Source organism: Quercus lobata, chromosome 9 (assembly GCF_001633185.2).
Source record: "Quercus lobata isolate SW786 chromosome 9, ValleyOak3.0 Primary Assembly, whole genome shotgun sequence".
Taxonomy (NCBI): domain Eukaryota; kingdom Viridiplantae; phylum Streptophyta; class Magnoliopsida; order Fagales; family Fagaceae; genus Quercus; species Quercus lobata.
The window spans coordinates 14,965,733-14,988,687 of NC_044912.1; the positions used below are offsets into that span (position 1 = coordinate 14,965,733).

General features: G+C 33.7%; 2 protein-coding genes across 9 annotated transcripts; one reads left to right on the forward strand and one right to left on the reverse strand.

The window, feature by feature from the left end:
• Positions 1-7,837: 7,837 nt before the first annotated feature.
• LOC115959354 (protein COFACTOR ASSEMBLY OF COMPLEX C SUBUNIT B CCB2, chloroplastic) lies at positions 7,838-12,617 on the forward strand. 4 transcript variants are annotated; one of them, XM_031077708.1, is made up of 7 exons: positions 7,838-8,117; positions 8,220-8,338; positions 8,442-8,513; positions 9,876-10,019; positions 10,258-10,411; positions 11,673-11,864; positions 12,172-12,617. In XM_031077708.1, the coding sequence occupies exons 1-7, from the start codon at positions 7,934-7,936 to the stop codon at positions 12,183-12,185; spliced, it is 879 nt and encodes a 292-aa protein (XP_030933568.1). In that variant the 5' UTR covers positions 7,838-7,933; the 3' UTR covers positions 12,186-12,617. The 4 variants fall into 4 exon arrangements, with proteins under 4 accessions (XP_030933568.1, XP_030933569.1, XP_030933570.1 ...); XM_031077709.1 differs by lacking the exon at positions 12,172-12,617 and adding an exon at positions 11,997-12,154; XM_031077710.1 differs by lacking the exon at positions 12,172-12,617 and adding an exon at positions 12,029-12,154.
• A 1,155-nt stretch (positions 12,618-13,772) lies between these two features.
• Positions 13,773-17,412, reverse strand: LOC115960464 (dihydrodipicolinate reductase-like protein CRR1, chloroplastic). 5 transcript variants are annotated; one of them, XR_004085183.1, is made up of 10 exons: positions 17,198-17,412; positions 16,987-17,109; positions 16,807-16,881; positions 16,658-16,723; positions 16,419-16,514; positions 16,171-16,287; positions 14,701-14,793; positions 14,349-14,445; positions 14,156-14,242; positions 13,773-14,052 (listed from the first exon to the last, which is right to left on the reverse strand). XR_004085183.1 is itself a non-coding variant. In XM_031079386.1 (10 exons), the coding sequence occupies exons 1-10, from the start codon at positions 17,306-17,308 to the stop codon at positions 14,020-14,022; spliced, it is 930 nt and encodes a 309-aa protein (XP_030935246.1). In that variant the 5' UTR covers positions 17,309-17,412; the 3' UTR covers positions 13,773-14,019. The 5 variants fall into 5 exon arrangements, 3 of the variants coding, with proteins under 3 accessions (XP_030935246.1, XP_030935247.1, XP_030935248.1); XR_004085184.1 differs by having other exon boundaries at positions 13,773-14,079; XM_031079386.1 differs by having other exon boundaries at positions 13,773-14,079; positions 14,349-14,450.
• Between the last annotated feature and the right edge of the window lie 5,543 nt (positions 17,413-22,955).

Sequence of the window (22,955 nt, forward strand, 5' to 3'; positions counted from 1 at the left end):
TTGCATGAATGCCCCTAGTATCTCCCCTAAAAGCTTAACTCTTAACGAGCCTTGGTTGGTCCATCCTCCCAACCTATGACTCAGAGATGAAGACCCCGACACCTAGCCTCTATCCAACTCCACAAAGCAATCATTCTTAACTTTTTTTCGTGCCGCAAGTCAGCTCATCTTTTTCCTTGCGTGAAATATGGATACCTTCTGTTTGCACAAAATAAATATTTTTTATTTATATTTGAACTCTCATCTCTCCTTAGAGATCAAAGGACAATGAATTTAAGAACCAAATTGCAATATATTATTGGATTAAATCTTATATTAAAATATCTTTACCCATAAGCCGAATCTGAATTATACAATATATAATATTCATCCCAAAAAAAAAAAAAAAAAAAACATTAACTCTACCCTGGGAACAAATCATAACAAAACAATGTTAAATCAAATCATAATGGACTAAGGGATAATATCTATAACAATATTAATATGAAGTTAATTATAAAATTATACTATCAATCTCATAATTTATTCAAAACTATTGAAGACCGTTAATAATATATTATATTTTAACTATAAAACAATAAACTAATTAACCATGCATGGCTAATTCTTTTATATAAAAAAATAACTAAGGCTAATTTTTTTGATAGAAATATTGCTAATTTAAACTCCAAGTCTGTACGATACTTGGATCTACAACTATAATATATGTGGGGGGATGAGGATCCAAAATAGGTAAATAGGCGGTCAAGGTTATTTCCTAGGAGCTAAAATCTATAAAACGATCTAGGGCGGAGATCTCACTACTTGAAGAGAGATTGGGGCAACTTGCTTGATGAAAATTCCGAGTACATACTTTGGACCTCGGAAGGACGAGCACTAGTTGTATAAGGGGCACAGAGCTAAACCACCTAAAGGAAAGAAAACTGATTTGGCACGAAATGCGAGAAGGATGAAGAAAGAAAGCTATAGAAGTCATCTCTTCCGAATTAAATACAAGACAACTATTTCTCTGGCCGCAATAATGAGGAAGTAACCATGAATAGTGGTGGCACAACTAAGATTTTAGTGTAAAGTTTACTGGTATGTTTCGGATGGGATAAGAATGGTAGGAGTGTGATCCCAACCCTCCAAGTGTAGAATCCAGATGCATTTAATTTGGATATATAAAGCAAGATAAAACATCTAAAGAGGGAGAGGAAAAAAGGGAGTAAAAAAGAAAGAAAGAAAGAGAGTTCATCTATTTTGTAATATCTTCCTCGGAGTAGACCTGAGGATCAACACTTGTTTTTTTTTTTTTTTTAATTAACTTTCAAATGAACATCAATGAAATAAATATCATATCTCTCTTAATTCTATAACATAAGCCTTCTTGAATTTTTTTTTTCTTTTCCTTAACTGTGGCCGCATTTTAAAAATGAGGCCATTGACTGGTTCTTAGGCCGCGTTTTTTAAGCGTGGCTACAGACGGGATCTTAGGCCGCGTTTTTTTGAGCTAAAAACGTGGCCTAAGGACCTCCGTATTTTATTTTTTGGCAAATTTTTTTTTTCTTTTCCTTAACTATGGCCACATTTTAAAAACGGGGCCATAGACGGGTTCTTAGGCCGCGTTTTTTTGAGTTAAAAACGCGGCCTAAGGACTTCCGTATTTTATTTTTTGGCAACTTTTTTTTTGTTTTCCTTAACTGTGGCCGCATTTTAAAAATGCGGCCATAGACGGGTTTTTAGGCCACGTTTTTTTGAGCTAAAAACGTGGCCTAAGGACCTCGTACTTTATTCAATAGTAATAGCACACCAAAAAGAAACCCAAAGCCACAAAACATTTCACCACACCTAGAGGCATATTCGGTCAAAAAAAAAAAAAACACAAACCACAAACACCGTCGCCGTTGAGCTCAGCCGTCGCCGATGAAGCTCAACGGCGACGCCAAGACTCCAACCCACACCGATCGCGACGCTCAAGCGTCGCAATCGGCGCCGATCGCCAGCGTTGGAGCGTCGCGATCGGTGCCGATCGCCAGCGCTGGAGCGTCGCGATCGGCGCCGATCGCCAGCGCTGGAGCGTCGCGATCGACGCCGGTCGCCAGCGCTGAAGAGTCGCGATCGACGCCGATCGCCAACGCTTGGCGTCGATCGCCAACGACGACGCTCAAGCGTCGCGATCAGCGTCGATCGCGACGCTTGAGCGTCGCCGTTGGCGATCGACGTCGATCGCGACGCTTGAACGCCACCGTTGGCGATCGACGTCGATCGCGACGCTTCAGGGCCGCCGTTGGCCTACTGAGTTTCTAGAACCTTTTCATCTCCTCTATTTCTCTGGTTAGTATCTCTTGCCCTATCTTTTTCCTTTCCGCCGCTTCAATAAAATTAGACAAGTTTTTTTTTTTTGGGTCAGGAATTCTTAGTGAAACTTTGGCTGCTGTACTTGGTTTTTTATTTATTATTTATTTTTAATTTTTAATTTTAATATTTAAGTTTCTGCCCTTTCCTTAAGTTTTATTTCAAAATAGAATAGAATGGATCCCATTTTTTTAGGGTTTTTAAAATTTGCCTGTGTCGATTTTGCTAGAAAAATTAAAAAAAGTATTGACAGAGGTTGTCAAAGATCGCATTAAAGTTCGATTTGTGCCCTCATTCGAAATCACCTCTTAAACTTTACTCGATATGGGAGAGAGAGACACACACACACACTTGTTTAAAACTTGTAACTAATAAATTAATTAGGTTTTTGCTTTGTATAAGTATTTATTGTAGTCCTTCGTCTGTCCCACACGCCAGGTATGCATGTATATATACTCTTAAAAAGAGAGTTTTGATTTTCAGTTCTGCTTTTGAGTCAATCGTTCAATTGTTGTATGCTTAAGATTCTTAGTCTTGCTATGCAGATAAAAATATGGCATCGAATTAACGAGTAGTCGAGTACTATTACTATTGAATAATACTAGGCTAGGTAGCATAGTCTTTTTATTTTTCCTGGAGGATGGATTGAGTTTGGTTAGGCTCTTTTTTTTTTCTTTTTCTTTTTGTTGGATAAGTAGCTAATAGCAGGGTCCCTGACAGTGCTCCGCTTTTGCAATGAAGTTCTCATTTAGTTAGTGGTATCCCAAGTATTTAGGTAAATACCAATCATGAATTAGTCGATGTCCTCTTTTACGCTACTTTTTAGTGCAATTGTGACTTTTGTCATGTCATAATTCTCATTATTTCTTGATTTTTGAAGTTGGGTTTTATGAATTTTTATTTATGGAAAACCACATTTATTAAGGCTGTTATGTCCTTGTAACTTGGCTATTTTTCTGTCAAACTTTTTTTTGTGCACACTGTAATATATATTTTCTGGTTTCTTTTTAGACTTTGTCGTCATCATGGAAGGTGCCACTCAAATCCTGGCTATGCTGTTGGTCTCGTGATGGGTAATAAGGTACGTATTTATTGTTTTGTGATATTTATCCTACTATATTTATGCTTTTGAGTGTTGTTGAAATTACATGAACTATGATTGGTAGATATTCTAGTATGTTTCAGAAGGCAGTCACTTGTGTGTTTTTAGGCTAATCAAAATGGTTTGTTATTCTTTATTTTAAAAATAGGTCCAATGCCAATTTAACAAGCCCAATATAACGTTGAAAATGGGTTTACTTGAAAATCAGTAGGTCGAACATAGAAAAAACCCAACTTCAACTTGACTATGTCACTTGAAAGTGAACTATGGTTAAATCTCATATGGCTGTTAATACTTAGTCTCTAAAAAGATTCTATAAACTTGAAAATTTTTAATATTAGTTCTTATCCTTCCAATCTTTGAACTTTTTTTTTAACCTTAGTTCTTGTGTGTGTGTGTGTGATGTCTTGGGGTGAGGGAGAGGAAGAGAGGCAATGAAGTTGTGGAAAACCCAGTTCGGTGAATTTGTAGAAAATGAGTTCAATTGTCGAGCCTTTTCTATCTCAATCTACCATAAAGTTTGTGTCTTCAATATTGCTTCTTTTTTCCCCCCATAGTTTCCTTTTGTATACTTATCTAATTGTCTCACTTTTGCAGGTCTTACGAAACAAGCCTGATTTTCACCGCAAACCATGGCCAACCATAAGCAACAGTGCGAAAGATTTTGTAAAGAAGTTACTGGTGAAGGATCCTTGGGCAAGACTAACTACTGCCCAGGCCCTATGTATGTATTGAATTTGTCTCTTAGTAAATATCAATTTTGATTACTTCTAGCCTATTGGAATTGGCTAATGCAATTACAAAAATTTATAGGCAATAGAGTTGTGACTCAAACTGAGATTCTGGCCTATTGGAATTGGCTAATGCAATTACAATTTTATCTTTCATTTCATTTTAAAGCTTGTTTCTTTTATATCATATTCAGATATGGATTTCTTTTTTGTTATGTTTGGTTAAATGCCTATTTTGATTTACTAAGCAAAAGGTAAGGAGTCCCAACTTAAGTGTTTACTGTGTGGGTGGAGATTTCGTTTGAGGAGAGTTACATTGATAAGAATTTGATGATTTATTTGACAGTGAATGTCTTTCTTCAGCATTGTGCTGAAGAAAAAAGGGCTATAGGGAAAAAGAAAAAAGAAAAAAAGGGCTATAGCCGCGTTTTTAAACGCGGCTAAAAATATGTCCTATAGCCACATTTAAAAAATGCGGCTATAGTGTCACCTATAGCCACGTTTTAAACGCAGCCATTAGTCCGATCCTATAGCCACGTTTTAAACGCGGCCATAGGTCCTGGTCTTAGGCCACGTTTTAAACGCGGCCATAGGTCCTGGTCTTAGGCCACGTTTTAAGCGCGGCTATAGAATCTGGTCTTGGGCTGCGGTTAAAAAGTGTGGCCATAGGACCGTCAGTCCTATAGTCACAGGTTTTAGGCCACACTAGAAAGCGTGGCCTAAAAAAACGCGGCTATAGGCTATAGCCACGTTTTTTTGATATATAGCCGCGTTTTAAAAACGCGGCCATAGAACCTTTTTTTTGTAGTGCCCCTAAAAGCTTAACTCTGAACGAGCCTTGGTTGGTCCATCCTCCCAACCTATGACTCAGATATGAAGACCCCGACACCTAGCCTCTATCCAACTCCACAAAGCAATCATTCTTAACTTTTTTCGTGTCGCAAGTCAGCTCATCTTTTTCCTTGCGTGAAATATGGATACCTTCTGTTTGCACAAAATAAATATTTTTTATTTATATTTGAACTCTCATCTCTCCTTAGAGATCAAAGGACAATGAATTTAAGAACCAAATTGCAATATATTATTGGATTAAATCTTATATTAAAATATCTTTACCCATAAGCCGAATCTGAATTATACAATATATAATATTCATCCCAAAAAAAAAAAAAAAAAAAAAGAACATTAACTCTACCCTGGGAACAAATCATAACAAAACAATGTTAAATCAAATCATAATGGACTAAGGGATAATATCTATAACAATATTAATATGAAGTTAATTATAAAATTATACTATCAATCTCATAATTTATTCAAAACTATTGAAGACCGTTAATAATATATTATATTTTAACTATAAAACAATAAACTAATTAACTATGCATGGCTAATTATATTATATAAAAAAATAACTAAGGCTAATTTTTTTGATAGAAATATTGCTAATTTAACCTCCAAGTCTGTACGATACTTGGATCTACAACTATAATATATGTGGGGGGGATGAGGATCCAAAATAGGTAAATAGGCGGTCAAGGTTATTTCCTAGGAGCTAAAATCTATAAAACGATCTAGGGCGGAGATCTCACGACTTGAAGAGAGATTGGGGCAACTTGCTTGATGAAAATTCCGAGGACATACTTTGGACCTCGGAAGGACGAGCACTAGTTGTATAAGGGGCACAGAGCTAAACCACCTAAAGGAAAGAAAACTGATTTGGCACGAAATGCGAGAAGGATGAAGAAAGAAAGCTATAGAAGTCATCTCCTCCGAATTAAATACAAGACAACTACTTCTCTGGCCGCAATAATGAGGAAGTAACCATGAATAGTGGTGGCACAACTAAGATTTTAGTGTAAAGTTTACTGGTATGTTTCGGATGGGATAAGAATGGTAGGAGTGTGATCCCAACCCTCCAAGTGTAGAATCCAGATGCATTTAATTTGGATATATAAAGCAAGATAAAACATCTAAAGAGGGAGAGGAAAAAAGGGAGTAAAAAAGAAAGAAAGAAAGAGAGTTCATCTATTTTGTAATATCTTCCTCGGAGTAGACCTGAGGATTAACACTTGTTTTTGTTTTTTTTTAACTTTCAAATGAACATCAATGAAATAAATATCATATCTCTCTTAATTCTATAACATAAGCCTTCTTGATCTTTGTATTGGGTATTCTAAAATAGACTTGACTTCCCATCTCTAAAGAAATTAATTGTGATAGCAAACAGCAAACTCATCCTTTAAGTCTTAAAGTTTGTTCTTTTGCTTTCTGCACGCCACAATATACATAATGAAAATCGTTGATTATTGACATAATTGATTATTGATACCATGTATAATTTTATAATTTTAAAAAAATAAAAACATTATATTTTTTATTGGACAAAGTTTTGTTACAAAATAAGTTACAACCTTATTCAATATCTTTTTATTGGAAGTGAAATTTAACAAATTCACCGTTGGATTACATCTTCTTCTTATATCTTTCATGTTTGCCAAATTTCTAGAAAATTAAAGATTAATAGCTATGTCATCAAGAAATTGTTTAAGTTGTGTTTTTGTAGTTTCAAATTATGCATAAAATATAAGTTTATAGATCATATAGTAAATAATATCCGATTGATACAAAATTTGATATGAGTATTAAAAGTATAAAGAACATACAATTTAATGGTTAGATTTTCAAAATACATAGCAATATTTATTTTATTGACTAAAGTTGTAGTCATAGACTACAACAAATTTTGTAACTAAATTTTGTCTTTTTTTATTTACCACGTGCACTAAATGGGTATTCTCATTCTGCTATCAAAATATAAAAGTTTCAATCATACTTAAGAAAACTTTTCAATTTTAGGAATCTTCTTCCTCAATTTTATTTGTTTTTTGGTTGTTGGGGTTTTATGGAATCTAGGAATGCAAAATGATAATGGTTCCCTTCCCCTTGTCACCATCTAATAATAATTAATAGGATAAATTATTGATGCCGCTCTTATTGTCAAACCAATCTCTTTCTTCAACTACATCTTAATGATAGGTGACGTTGGTACATGTAATATCATCAATTTCTGCTAAATAAATGAAAACACTTCTTAAAACTAACTATAAGAAAGGTGTTTTTTTTTAAGAAAGCACGGATACTTTATCTAAGGTGTTATATCTTTGTATTTACTTTGTATCCGTGTCATACCGATGCTTCCATGTTATAATTTTTTAAAAATTACCCGTGTCACAGTGTCTTACCTATGTCTGTATCCGTATCCGTGTCTGTGTTTGTGCATTTTAGATTTTTTTTAGAGATAATTTCAATTTATAACATTTGTTCAGGGTATATTTGGATATCACTTATTTTGCTGAAATTAAAAAATTATTACTGAAAGTATTGTAGATAAAAACAAAAGTTAGTTAAAATAGTACAATAAATTCATAAATAATATCAAAAAGTATAGTAAAACTATGAATAGTAATAAAAATAAACTAAATAATAAAATAATTTTAATTTTTCATTTAAATCAAAACCCACAATTAATAATTATTTTTTATAATCATATCAAGACATTGGTTAGTTTTGGAATAAGCTAAGATTCAACCAAGATCTTTAAGACTATGTACTATAGTCTATTCGGATGGTATGGTATGCATGATTTGCCTAAATTATTAACTAATTCATTTGCGCTTGCTGCTACAACAACAACAACAACAACAACAACGACGACGAACAAAATTTCCCACAGAGAGAGAGAGAGAGAGAGAGAGAGAGAATGTCTACCAACGCAGTGTCAATGTGTTTTAATCCGTTAATTCAGTTGAAAATGCGACCCCAATTCCCCGCCAAAAAAACAACCTCAAAATCCACATCAATCTCTGCTCGCAATCAAAATTCTCAAACTCCCACAAATCAACAGCAACAACAACTCAACCTCTCCGTACTTCGCTTCACTCTCGGTCTCTCTCTCTCTCTCTCTGTCTATAAATATGTGTGTGTATTTTTAATGTATGTGCTTTGTAATTATTAATTTTAAGGTTGTTTTGTTGCTGGGGTTTCAGGTATACCTGGGTTGGACGAGTCTTATTTACCCAGATGGATCGGGTACGGGTTTGGTTCGCTTCTCATTCTCAACCATTTCGTGGGTTCAGATTCTTCTACTACCACTCTGCCACAGCTTGTGAGTCACCCACCAAACCCTTTTCTTTCTTTCTTTCTTTCACTTCTTGGGTTTTCCTTTGAATTTTGTTTTTTATTTGTTTTTGTTTTTTGGGTTTCAATAGAGAATAGAAACTCTGGGTCTTTCATTGGCAGCATTCTCAATTGTAATTCCCTATCTTGGAAAATTTCTCAAGGTAATTTTCTACTTTTACTTTTTCATCACTTGTAACTTGTATGGTTATGTCATTACTTGATGATTTTCAGTTTATTTTTTGGGGGACGCTGTTCATTTTATAACATTCTGTTCTAGTTTTTTGGGGTTGATATTGAATAAATCTAGCACACACCTAATTTCACAAGATACAAAAAAGTGGTCGATTATGAGTGGTGAACACTTTTTGCCCACCACTTTTTACATGGACCCTTAAACTTTTTTTTTTTTTAACCACTCACAATCGACCACTTCAACAAGTAGTGAAATTGGGTGTGTCTGTGGTATTGTTGGTTCATATTAGCTCGAGTTTGATGGATTGGATTATTATAAGCGCAAATCCCACTTTCCCCCCTTTAAATATGGTGCAATTGCAATGTCCCCCCTTAACTACTGAACTAAGCAATTACCCTCCTAAACTATTGGTAATAAGCACTTCGGCCATTGCTGATAGGATTTACATAAAAAATTTTGAAATTTTTTTACTTTTCCTTTAAATGTGACGGAAATCCTAACGGCTAGAAGCAATATGCTTATTACCAATAGTTTAGGGGGGAGACTGCAACTGCACTAGAGTCAAGGGGAGAAAGTGCAATCAACCCATTTTTGGATGCTCGGACAAATCCCTTTGACCTGTGCTAACATATTGTGCTTAAATGACTTGTTATAGAGATTTTCATTTAGAGATGTGAAGGGCTTAAAACTCTTTTTGGTGTCTATGATACCAGTTAGGGGAGTCCAGTCAAATTTGTTAAGGCTGAAGGCATGCAGTTGTAGCCTAATTTTCAATTCGAAATTGAATTTGACTTTCGTAAAAAGCTATCTTCCTTAATCTGGAGAAGTCGGATGTGAAGTTTCTCTGAAGATAGAAATTCATGGTGTGTTTTACATGCCAACAGTTCCTATATACTTTGTGCCACCCTGCAATTGTTTGAAATTATTGGCTATAATTCAAATGTTTGTAGTCACATGCTCTGGAAAGATTGAAGATTGCCAAAATGATTTAGTTAATGGTTTCATTAGAACATAGATGATGGTATAAACAATGATAATAAATTTATGTTATGGTTAAGACGAGTTAATAACATCTCCAGATTAAAAGAAAAAAAAAGTACACGGAAAACAAATAAAATGCCCCCCACTCTATCGGGCAGTGTGAATGTCCAATTCATGCTAAATATTATTGATGGTAATACAACGAAGTGTAATATGTTGAGAGATTGAACCCAAGAATCCACACACATAATAATTCATAATTATGCAATGCCACCATTAGCTCAGTGCTATTGATCCCTACTTAGTACTTAATATATTGGTAAACCAGGTAATGTAAATTTTTTTGCAGGGTGCTAGTCCAGCTGATCAAGCAACTATCCCCGAAGGCACTGAGCAAATATTTGTCATGTCACAAAATATATCAGATAGTTTGAAGGAGGACCTGGCTTGGGCAACATACATCTTGCTTCGCAATACAAACACCATAGCTGTGGTATATCATCCCATTATCATGTATTTCTTTTGTAATCAAACACTTGGAAATGGGCCATGCAAGAGAGGGTTTTTTTGGGGGGGGGGGGGGTGCGTATTATGAATTATGTACTTGTGAAGTTTTGCATGAGAGCTTTATTTTATTTTAAATTTTTATGTAGACTAAAATTCGTTATAAATATGAATGTTATTTTCAAGTTATCAATCTTTCTGAAGCATTTATTGTTTCATATTTTCAGTTAATTTCATTTCGAGGAGAATTATGTGCGCGTGGCTACTGGAACATACCGGAAGAGGTATCAAAAACAAATTTACTTGCTTGGTTTAGAAGACAGATGGAAAGGATTGGCCTGGAAAATATAAAGGATACTCTTTATTTTCCTCAGAGCTCAGGTAACCATAAGTTGGACAACATTTTATTTATTTGGTAAAGAAAATAATTTAAAATTTGTGACTGGATCTTGTTAATTTAACATGGAAGTAAAAAAAAAAATCTACAAATCAGATTATTACAAGGATATAAAAATTTATCTTCTTCCCCTATGTAGCTACAAACACAAAGGATGAGCAAGTTGAATTGTTAAGCACAAAATTATCAATTTACGTTTGAATAGAAATATATAGTTAATGGAAATCTTTATTTGTTCTTCCAAGTTTTAAGATATGGTATATGGTTCCTTTTTCCTCTGAAATTTATTTGGTTGGCAAAATCATTTGCATTCTAATGGTCCTATTTTCACTGTTTAAAAGTGTATTGCTTCTCTGTGTAGCTGTTGTTTTTGAATGAAATTTCACTTTTTGGTTATGAGTTTTTCTGTTGGAGATGTCAGCTACCCTTGCTGGTTGGGTCTCATACTGATATTTCCAGATACGTGGGTATATTCCTTCCTGAAATATTGTCCCACTTCAATTCCCTTCCCCTGCTTACCTACCTAAATGGATTTTCTTGGCATTAGCAGGCTCTCTCATAAATTCTTGCTAGGAGAAAATATAGCTTCTTTTTTCATTTCTGCATATAACACACACTACACATGCCCACAAGAGGTCTTTTGGATGTGTTCTTTTCTCAATTTTGAAAAAGAACTAGAACTGAGGTTAGAAGGAGATTGATCTGTTTTTTTCAATCCTTCAACCAAATCCATGCTCTTTATCATTATTAGGTGCAGCAATCCCCTTGGGTTACTTGAAGAAATAGTTATTATTTATCATGTACTTTTATTCCCATTGCTTTTATTTTTTATTTTTAAAGAAGAAGAGATGATAAAGATGATTTTCTGCAGTATGCAGAATATTTATCCTTTTGAACTTTGGAGTGCTAGACCTTTGTTTTAACTTTTAAAAACATAAAACAACATTCCACTCAACACCTAATATAATGTATTACTTGTAAGGTTGTAGTGGTTTCCTTTGATTGTTAGTGACACATAAATGTCATTTCCTTGTCAAATTGGCGAAAATCAATATGAGATTCTTTTTGTATACATTTTTTGTTGAGTAATGCATAAGCCATTTTGGACTGCTGCTATCCAGAGTGCTCAACTTCTTTTACTTTGTTAATTTACAACAATAAAGTTGCTCGTATTTAGCTGTGGTTATTTAAACTCCTTCCTGTAGTTTTCTTGGGGTGATATGAAGGTTTGATTAATATTTTCAGATTCTGTACTTTGGGAGATGTTACCCAAGGGGACTCGTTCTCTCCTGGTAGAGCCAGTGCTACAAGTTCGAAACTCTGGTGCCAATCAGATGGAAAAGATTGAAGGGTTTGTCCTGTTGGCTTCAGGCATGAGCTATGCATATAGTGATAAAGATAGAGCCTGGATAGGAGCTCTTGCAAACAAATTTGGAGGTAAGAACTTGTCTATGGATTTGTAAGAAATTTTGAACAAGTTATGGATGTGTTATATCAACATAAAGTTCTATTTGAAAGATTTTCTTTCTTATTACTGTGTGCATGCCTTTGTCATGACCGGTTATGCAGGTGCAGTCTGAAAATGGCTATTGGTTTTTTAGTTTAATCCAGCATTGGCAGATTGGCTAGATTGGGCCTCTTTTTTTATTTCACACAGAAACATTAGAAGGAAAGCAACTGTGCACAACTTGCTTGAGAGGAGAGCCAAATACCATAATCACTATCTATTTTTAATGTTTTTCAGCATCAAAAGAGTGAGGAAGAAGAGTAAAAAGAAACATTATCAAAGCATGTATCTGTTTGGTTTGTATGCTACCTTGGTGATCAGCTCAGCAATTCTAGAGAAGTCACCAATTATGAAAGGATGCGATTTATATGATAATAGTGGAGTCATCATTCCTTTAAAATCATCAATATTCAAAATTCCAAGAAAGAAGTGTGTAATTTGTTCCTTGAACTATGCATGTCCTTGGAAACCTGGCATTTTGCAGAGATCAAGTCTCCAAGAAGCATTAACGTTCTCTTGATTTTTGGTAATCCTGTTAAATGTTGATCTCTCTAAATCTTTCCATCATATACCCTGGTCATGATAGTCATGATCATACAGAACTGATACCTATGTGATAAATGACCAGATGAAATATGATATTGATGATGTGGTTTTATTTATTTATTTTTTATGAGGTAATAAATTATAATTTATAATGTGCTGAGTATCCAGTTTTAGTTGTTCTAGACCTCACCTAAGAATTCACTCTAATCTGCCAGACTTTCAGAAGCAATCTTGCTGAGAACCCCATAAAAAGTTAAATCTCATCATCTCATATTTGCCATACTTTCAAAAAACATCGTGCTTCTCCTCCATTCATTCAACAACTGATTGATTGAATTTAATTCCTTCTTATTTTTAATTGCAAATGCCTTTAGGAGAAAGATGTTTTTTCACCTTGGCCAAACCATAATGTTTAAATGTTATGGGGATTCTTGATAGAATATCCGTTTCTAATTGTAAAATTGAATAATCACTTGGACAAAATATTGTTTCCTCAAGACTTTAGTATAATATCATTGTTAATGTATATATTTTTAGATTGGCAGCTCTGACTAATACTAAGTCCTCAAAGGCAAAACTTGGCCTTCGCATGGGATGTGTGTGAAACTGTGGCTGTATCCCTTAAAAATTGTTGAATCTGTTTTTTCCTTATTAATTTTAACTTGTGGTTGACAATTTAATTAGTTATTTTCATTAAATTTTCAAGTTCAATATGTATTATCTATGCTGGAAAGGATTATAATAAGATCCATAATGGTGAAACATATTATATAGTCTTGATCAAACATATCTATGCTCTAGCGTCTGGATGATCTAAGCAGGTCCAATGTAATGGGATCTTCTTCAGGTTCTGTAATGGAAGTAGATACAAGTGATGTGTTATGACCTAAAATATTATATTTCCATTTCTTTACTTGGATAGGGAGCAAGACTTAAAAAAAAAAAAAAAAAACCCTAAATAGTGCAAGAGTGAATGCACTATTTATTTTATTTTATTTTTTCAATTGTTTTAAACAGTATATAGAAGAGAATGCATTAGTGATGGTTATTGCTCAAGAAAGGAAATTTTCTCCTAAATTCTATTGCTAGAGCTGAAATTAGTTGCAATGAGGTACAAATAGTCTTGGGACTTCTACAGCTGGTTGGTTAAAGTAGCTCTTGCAAGATTTTGATCATTATTCTAGTCCCTTGAACTGAAAGTAATCATTTGGAGCCAAGTAACAGATAAATTGCCAGAAGTATCTGCTTTGATTATATTGATTATGTGATATCTGAGAAAAGACTTTGCAATCTATGCATGAAAATTGGCCTTCATTAATCATGTTGTATTCCAATTGTATTCCACAAAACTTTAATGTCTCTCATATGTTCAGTAAATTACAACTCATTAAAAGAAAAGAAAAGGATTTTTCCCCCTCTGCTGTTTCTCTTATTTGACCTTCCTCTTTCAAATCTTTGTTTGCAGGATGATATGGTATGGATCTTTTGATTAACACCCAGGTTAAGGTTCCAGATTTTGGAGATAGAAGTAGTGGTGTTCTACAAAAATTTCTCCAAGCCATACACCAGATTCTGCAAGAATAATGAAGAAGGGAAGGACTATTCTTACTTTGGAGATGGACAAAAGCAGAATGCTTGAAGAAAATAAAAGATAAAATGGTATTTGATTGGTTACCTTAAGGCGCACGACCTTTCTAATGGCCAAGATTAGGCCTGGCATGAGACATTGCACATTAGTGATATCATGTTTGAGAGAGTAAATCTGTGGCAAGCAGTATTTAAGGATCAGATTAGCAGGGTAATAAAGGTAAATTGTTCAAGTCCATACTTCTCAAAACAAAAACAAAAAAGGAAAACCACAAACGCACCTCTCCTGGGCCAGAGAAGTGGACTGTTGTACTGGAAACCAATCCTGGAAGGACTAAGCTGTGCACTCGAACCCCATCTTCTCCTAGAACTTGACCCCTTGCCTTTCAGGAAAACAGAAAAATAACGTGATTTGTTTTAAATGGGCTTCTGTCAAATGTTTCATACTGATTTGATTTTATAAAATCTAGACCTTTCATCTTTATTTTAATTTTTCTTTTTCATTTACAATTTTGCTATAACCTACATACATAAGCCTATATAAGCCTCAAATCCCAGATCCCAAGGGTAAGACCTCTTTGTGACTTAGATTCAATCTAGGACCAATTTAAATGAATTCTCTGTTGGGCTTACCAGAACGTCAGTTGAAATATCTTGTCTATTGTAGATCTGGCCAAGATTGGAGAGGTTATTGGCAATCTGGGTGGCATTTGGCGATGGAAGATCCTGGCCATCAAAAGACAATTTTAGTATTTAGTGTGCAAGGTATTGTTATCTCTTACTAGAACTTGGATTCAATTGTTAAATATATGATGGCAGAGAGTAACCAATGCATAGTCTAATATTTGTCGGGTAGTGTCTGCATTTAGGTATGCTTATTTACAAACGGAGAATACTTTATGGAACACATAAATGAATAATTAAATGGGAAAAAATAAAAATGGTTGAAGAATGGATTTCAAATGAGGTATATGCACATCATATGTGAATGCTGCAATATAAAATTTTCTTTTCCTAGCATTTGGGCTGACATATCAATCAATAAGATTCAAAATGATTAAAATGACCCAGAATGGTAGTTCAACTCATTTTTTCTTGATGCATACACACACACACACCAAGAAATAGGTGACTGTAATGGCATAATGTAGCAAAATGTTCGATTATTATTATTTTCCCTTTTCTGGTACTTCTTACTTAATATACAAGTTTGTCAGAAGCTGTCTAAAGATCATCATAACCTTTCAAGTATTGTAAATAAAAAGAAAAACAAATTGGAAAAGACAGATGAAAGGATTAGTAAATTGCTATATATTTAAGATGTTCTAAAGAGTGTTGGGTCTATATTTGTTTTCCAAATATGTTTATGTGAAAAATTCCTTTATGAACTTTCTTAAAAATAAACTCTGAAACAGTTACATAGATATTCATGGAATCTGAATGACTTTTCTTGACTAGTTAAAATCTTATAAGTAAAATGATTTGTATTACCGCTGGACTTGCCCTTGATTCCACAATTTCAACATTGTTGTAGTGGAAGGAAGCCGATATTTGTTTTCCAAATATGTTTATGTGAAAAATTCCTTTATGAACTTTCTTAAAAATAAACTCTGAAACAGTTACATAGATATTCATGGAATCTGAATGACTTTTCTTGACTAGTTAAAATCTTATAAGTAAAATGATCTGTATTACCGCTGGACTTGCCCTTGATTCCACAATTTCAACATTGTTGTAGTGGAAGGAAGCCGATATTTGTTTTCCAAATATGTTTATGTGAAAAATTCCTTTATGAACTTTCTTAAAAATAAACTCTGAAACAGTTACATAGATATTCATGGAATCTGAATGACTTTTCTTGACTAGTTAAAATCTTATAAGTAAAATGATCTGTATTACCGCTGGACTTGCCCTTGATTCCACAATTTCAACATTGTTGTAGTGGAAGGAAGCCGATATTTGTTTTCCAAATATGTTTATGTGAAAAATTCCTTTATGAACTTTCTTAAAAATAAACTCTGAAACAGTTACATAGATATTCATGGAATCTGAATGACTTTTCTTGACTAGTTAAAATCTTATAAGTAAAATGATCTGTATTACCGCTGGACTTGCCCTTGATTCCACAATTTCAACATTGTTGTAGTGGAAGGAAGCCGATATTGCTGCTTGTTGGAGAAGTATAGATCCTATGGATAGAGTCGGAGCAACAAGACAACCCTGAGAGCAGCAGAGATTGAAATATTGAATGCCAAAAAGAAGAAGAAATAGTTGAAATGTTTTAAGATGTAAAACTCAAATTGAAAAATCAAGGCCAGTTCAACTGTTATAACCTCTCACCCTGTGCTCACCGTGCTGGCTTTCTCACATAATCCGGACAATGCAGCTACCGTATCAAGCTTAATTCGAGGCACATGAACTACACTTTTCATCCCAAATGCTGTTGCCTAATAGGATATAGAAACGAGCCATAGGCAATTAGATTTTGTAATGCTTTATAAGTTCAATTATAAAATACTTCTGTTATGAATCCGATTTTTTTTTTTAATAAATATTTTTATTTTAAATTAAGGGAGATTTTACGTTTTACCTGTTTCACATTGTCATATACTGTCGAAGGGTCAGTGAAATCAATGACAACTCCTGTTGCTTTTGACTACCAAAATGGAGTATAACTGTATAAGGTTAATTTTACTAAACCCTGAGAGACATAGAGAGGTCATTTGAGTATTACATTACCTGAGATATGGAACCTAATACCATGGTGAGGTCATTTATTATGGGAATTTCTAGAGGCTCTTCCATGTCACATACCTACTTAAAGAATGAAAAAAGATCATAAGGGGTTGGGAAAAAACATAAGTTTCATGAATAAAGACCCCCAATAAGCAATCAGCAAATTAGTAAAAGAAAGGAAACCTTCCCAATATCTTCTCCTACTAGATATGAATCCACTGCACCAGCCACCTCCATTCCTCTAGCTTTAGTCACTGCAATTACTGCTGCCCTTCCTATTTCCTTTGCTGCTCCATTTACAATAACCTATACCTCACATGACAGAGAGAGAGAACTCAGTTTCAAATATAATTTGGTATGGAGGAAAAAGAAAAAAGAGACATTGAAGTGTTACCTTGACATTACTTTGAGAGGGCTGCATTGAGCAAAGGATGGAAGGTCTAGCTTTAGTACTTGGAGAACTCTTGTAGACTGTAGGGTGAAAGTGACAGCTCAAGGTTGCCATGGCTGTTCAAAATTTCTACTACTTCGAAGCCGAACTGGGTCTTCTTCATAAGAGGATAAGCCTGTTTTCCTAACCATATGCTACTTTTTGTATTGAGATAAGGTTTATGAGCTTTTATTGGTCAGTTTTTGGAGGGAATTCTATAGCCTGACAAGGATGCATGTTTGGTAATTTTTCCTAGCAGCTAATGCCGAGTGGCACATGTGTGGCAAAGGAATCGTGCTAAATAACTACCGCAGAGTAACAATTTATCAGATTCTCTATAAAAAACAAAAAATAAGTAACAAATTGACAATTACTAGCTTGCTGGATCAATAAGAATAATAATAATTACATTTTTTTTATACACCGATAGTTGAAGGTAGAGATTTGAATCCTGGATAATTCTGTTGAAAATGTTAAAAGGGGGGGGGGGGGGGGGGGGGGGAATTGAATCCTAGATGTCTTCGTTGTTAACACTAAGAGGTGGCAACTAGTTGAGTTATAAGGCTCTTGCTGTTGGGGAGATAATCACCTTGAAGAGCTTCCTTGAATAATTAATGTAACATATAGAGATACACTTTAACCCAAAATGCCTAAGCTCAACGGGTATGTGCTCAATTATGTTATATTAACTACTCATTCTTCTAATCTTTATCCAATGTGGGACTTTACTCACACGTGTACACCCAATAATCTCCCCCTCACGTGTGAGTCTTTACCTCTCTGTGGGTTTCAAGACCTCTCTATGGGCCATGAATAAGTTCTACTCGCTTCCCCTTGCCTAATGAGCTTTTTCCTTCACTAGTGCATCATCCATGCGCCTTCATGTGTCAACCCCGCACATCTTTTATCCTCCATGGGAACCTCGTACCTCATCGTTGTCTAGCACCATTGACAATAATACTCCTTTGTTGGGCCTTTTCCAAGATTGTTTGTGTGGGTTTTATGGACTTGCTTGGTGTAATATACCGTCCCCACTCTAATTGTAAAAGGGACCCGCCATGCTCTATTTGAGAAAGGGTTTTAAGTATATACACCCCGTTCCTGCTCCAACTACAAAAGGAATCTCGATAACCTTGCCACCTTTGCCCCACACCACCATGGGCTCTGACACCACTTGTTGGGAAGATAAACACATTGGGGTACTTCCTTGAATAATTAATATAACATATAGAGACAAAATTTAACACAAAAGGCCTAAGCCCAATGGATATGTGTACAATTATATTATATTAACTACTCATTTTCTATCAACACGTGCGGTGGTTACTCCACAAGTATAAATGCTTGTGAGGTGTGGGGGGTAAGAGCTAGAGTTCAAGTCTACAAGAGGGAGTTTCAAACACATATACTCTTAGATTAGGTTAGAGTAGAAATTCTATCTTGTAAAAAAAAAAAAAAAAAACTACTCATTTTCTAAATTTTATTCAATGTGGGACTTTATTCACATGTGTACACCCAACACTTGCATCTTGGCAATACTAGCATTACATTAATACACATGTTTGATGCATGGGTTAACTAAAGAATATATATTAAAAAAATCATTAATATCAAATTTAAGTAATAAAATCAAAATTAAAATAAAAGAAAAAATATATTCTTTAGTTACATAAAGAAAACGCATAATGTGAAAACAGATTCCAAATTTTACTTAATTATTAAAATAATTTAAAATAAGTAACACCTTTTTAAAGTTCTTGAAATTTTTAATAATAAAATTCCTAATTTTTAAATTTGTTGGAACTTCAATAATAGAGTTTCACATAGAACAAATGATTTTAATATAGTTTAATGCACTTATAATAATAAACCACATGATTAGAGTTTGTTGCATAATGTGTAACACTTATGTTACACATGATATTGGATGAGACCCAATTTTTATTGGATTAAATTAAATATGATATTTTGAAAAATATTAAATCCATGAATTGGATGAGAACAAACAAAAAGAGTGTCCCCAGTTTTGTATCCTGCAATTAGCACTTCTTTGACGTTGTTTGACAGCAAGGAATTAAATTACTTGGGTAATAAACTTAGCACCATGTTTGGTAACAACCTAAAAAAAAAAAAAAAAAAAAAAAAAAACAAGGGGGGAAAGGAAAGGAAATAGAAAAGGGAAGTGAGAGAAAAATAAATACTTTTCCATATGTTTGTTTGAATGAAGAGAGGAAAAGAAAGGGGGAAAAGAGAGAACAAGTGGAGAATATCATAAGTGAGTTTCTTATTACAATAGCTTTGCAACAAGAATATAATTTTAAGTCCATATCTCTTTATATTGGTTATGAATGAACTTACTAGACGGATTGAAGATGAACTTCCTTATTGTATGTTCTTTTGTAGATGATATAGTTCTAGTAAATTAAACTAGACATGAAGTTAACTCCAGGTTGAAAAACTAGAGGGATACTCTGAAATCTAGAGGCTTAAAGGGTAAGTAATTCTAAAATAAAGTACATGACGTGTAACTTTAATAAAAGAAGAAATAAAGATTATATAGTAGTGAGATTTGACTGTTAAAAGGTATTGGAGAGTTAGCATTTTAATATTTTGGATCAATAATTTCAGTGTGAAGAGAAAAAAATTGTGAATTATTGAATAAGAGTGAGGTGGATGAAGCATACATGTGCATTAGAAGTATGGTGTGATTGTAGAATATCTATTAAGTTCAAGAAAAAAAAAAGTTTTATAAGACTGTTATAAGATTAGCTACACTATATTGTATAAAAAATTCTTCTCTCCTTGTGTTTGTATTAAAATACTCAGTAATTTCAAAAGAAAAAACAGTGAGTTAATCTCATATAGGAAAATGAGTATGAGTTAAAGAAGTTTAAAATCTGTGCCGTGTATCCAAGAGTTAGGTCATTTTGGATATGCACCACTGTCAGTTTCTTTAAGACATTCTTCCATCTCCTCGTGTATGTTCATAAAACGGAAAGGCTTTGCTACATACAAGTATGTAGCAATTGCTGCATACAAGGTTATATGGCAGCAAAAAAAAGAGACAAGTGTCTTTGGGACCACCTGATCATGTGTATTACATATAACTCTTGGACATATATTGCTTTCTTTTTCCTATCACAAAACCTTGTATGTAGTAAAACTTTTTTCTTTATAAAATAAGTGCAACTAAAATGTTGGGTGAGTGAGGCAATATAGGAGTGATTCATATCTAGGAAAAGATAGGAAAGAGTCAATGCACAAAAAAAAAGTAATTGATGCACAAGCACGTAAAAGTATTTTAATTCAAGTCAATGAAATGAAAAGAGATAGAAAAAGCCCTAAAATAAGACTGGTATAAGTAATTAAAAAAAAGACAATAAATTAAGTAAGGACATGTTAACAAGTATTATTTTAATACACGTAATCAATTTTAACTAGTCTATTGAAAATTTATTGTTGAACCAAAGGTTTTGGGACTCCCCCTCACAAAAGACCCCATAAATTGTTGTTTTTCCCTTATAAATCAATTTATTCAATATAATAGTATAAACGTAATTTTAATATAAAAATTCAAATGATTACTCTCATTTTCTTTCCAATTAAACATAAGTCCAAAAAGGTGAAAAATGGAGGTCCCATGGAAAGCTATTCCGTACCATTCCTTTTCTGTTTCCTATTAACTAAACAATGGATTTCATTTATTTTCTTTGTTACCCATTTCCTTGCCTTCTACTATACTACAAACCAAACAAGATGTTAGTCTAGAATCTAGCCAACCAAAAGTAAATAATAATGAAAATGTAGGTAACTAGATATAGAGGATTACAAAATGAATGATGATCAGATGATGCCCTATCATGAACAGATAGTAATTAAATGAAGGGTCGAAGTCCTTGACAGATAAGCAATAGTAATCCTGATCAAGCTGAAGACTTGTGGGATTGACTTAGACCTGGTTTTCTTAATCAAGGGTTAAGCAAGCTCCACACCCGCATGCAGATTTTCAGTAATTAATGTTGACTTGTACTTCCCCATATAAACCTAAAAACTAAAGCACCTACCTTATGAATTAAATACACGGTTACCTCTGATTGACTTTAGGGCAAGAGAATATGATTAGGTTGGAAAATTATGTATAACATTAAAAATTAAATAACAACAGATAACTCTTTGTATTAATCGACATTCCATGTTTTGGTGGCAAATTGAAGAGTTTAAAAGCTTTAAATAAATGCCACACCACCGACCAGTAAGGTGACTGGTGTGGAACCATCTAATCCAATTATTGTAACTAGGTTTCGGGGAAAAGAAAAAGAAAATTCATAAATTCATTCTATTGGCTTTGCACCTTATAAAACTGGTCAAAATTCTAACATAAAACAATTCCTTAACAAGCATCTTATGGTGCTCATTAACATGATCCTATTATTATTATTATTATTGTTATTAGGAAAAAAAATTAAGTAACTAGGTTGACCATTCTAGGTTCTACTTGTTATTATTTCTTAATTTGAGTGGGAGTATTAGGGTAACTGTGTGAGGTAAGACTTTGTGGGAATTAAAATCCTAAAAAAAAAAAAAAAAAAATCTAATTAGGTAACTAAGTGTATGTTTGGATACACAGCACGTTTACGTTTTGCGCGTTTGTGCGTTTTCCTTCTTTTTTTTTTTTCCTCTTCAGCCGCATGTTTTGACTTTTCTTCTGTGAACAGTGCACATGTGCACTGTTCACGGGTCCCACAAATTTTATTTTTCATCAACTTTTTCACTAAAAATGGGTCCCAGGGTACTATTCACACATTTAAAAATTATTTTGCTACAGTGTTTTCAGTTTTCAGTTTTCAGTTTCAGCAAAATAAGTTATATCCAAACAGACCCTAAGTGGTGGAATTCTTAAAATTTTCAACAATTGATAATTAATGAATGGTTGATATTCTATCATATCTTCAACAGTTTAAATAAAAATTGATGATTTAATCAAATATGAATCATTCATTATTGAGGCATGAATGGTTAAGATTTTAAAAAAGTCAAGAGAAAGGGTTATCCTAATGAGTCCCTAACTAACTCCCTATATATATATATATATATATATATATATCAATCAATTCCGATATTGAACGGTACATTAGTGATTAGACCATATAGTTAGAATGGGATAACTTTTGGGTTACAAATTAATCATGATGTTTTGAAGTATGCAAATCCAACGGCTAGGATTAGAGTTCAAGATACGACAAACAAAGACAGGTCGTTCTTCTTCATCAATTTGACACTGAGCTTGAGTGCCACGTATAAGATTACTGGGCCAATGAAGTTGGGTCAATCCATAATCAATTGCAATCTAGAGAGAAACAAATACGAATAATCAAATTGTTGAAATAGAGGACCGACCCTCTTAATTCTAAAACGGGCCCAAAAAAGTCTAGACACCAAGCCAATTTCCAATTTTCCACCACAATCATAAAATCATTTCCAATACCACATTGCGCTAAAATGATATCTATAAAATTTTCAAAAAATAATGACACATACACATGTACAAACAAAATCAAAGTATATAATTTAAATAATTAAAAAAAAAACCCTTTAATTTTCAACTCTTCTACTAATGAATAATAATAGTAGATGAACGTGTAAGAAGTTCGTTAATTTCACATATAAGAAAAAATTATAGCTTAAAAAATCAAATCCTTACTTCAATCTAACTCAATTGTAG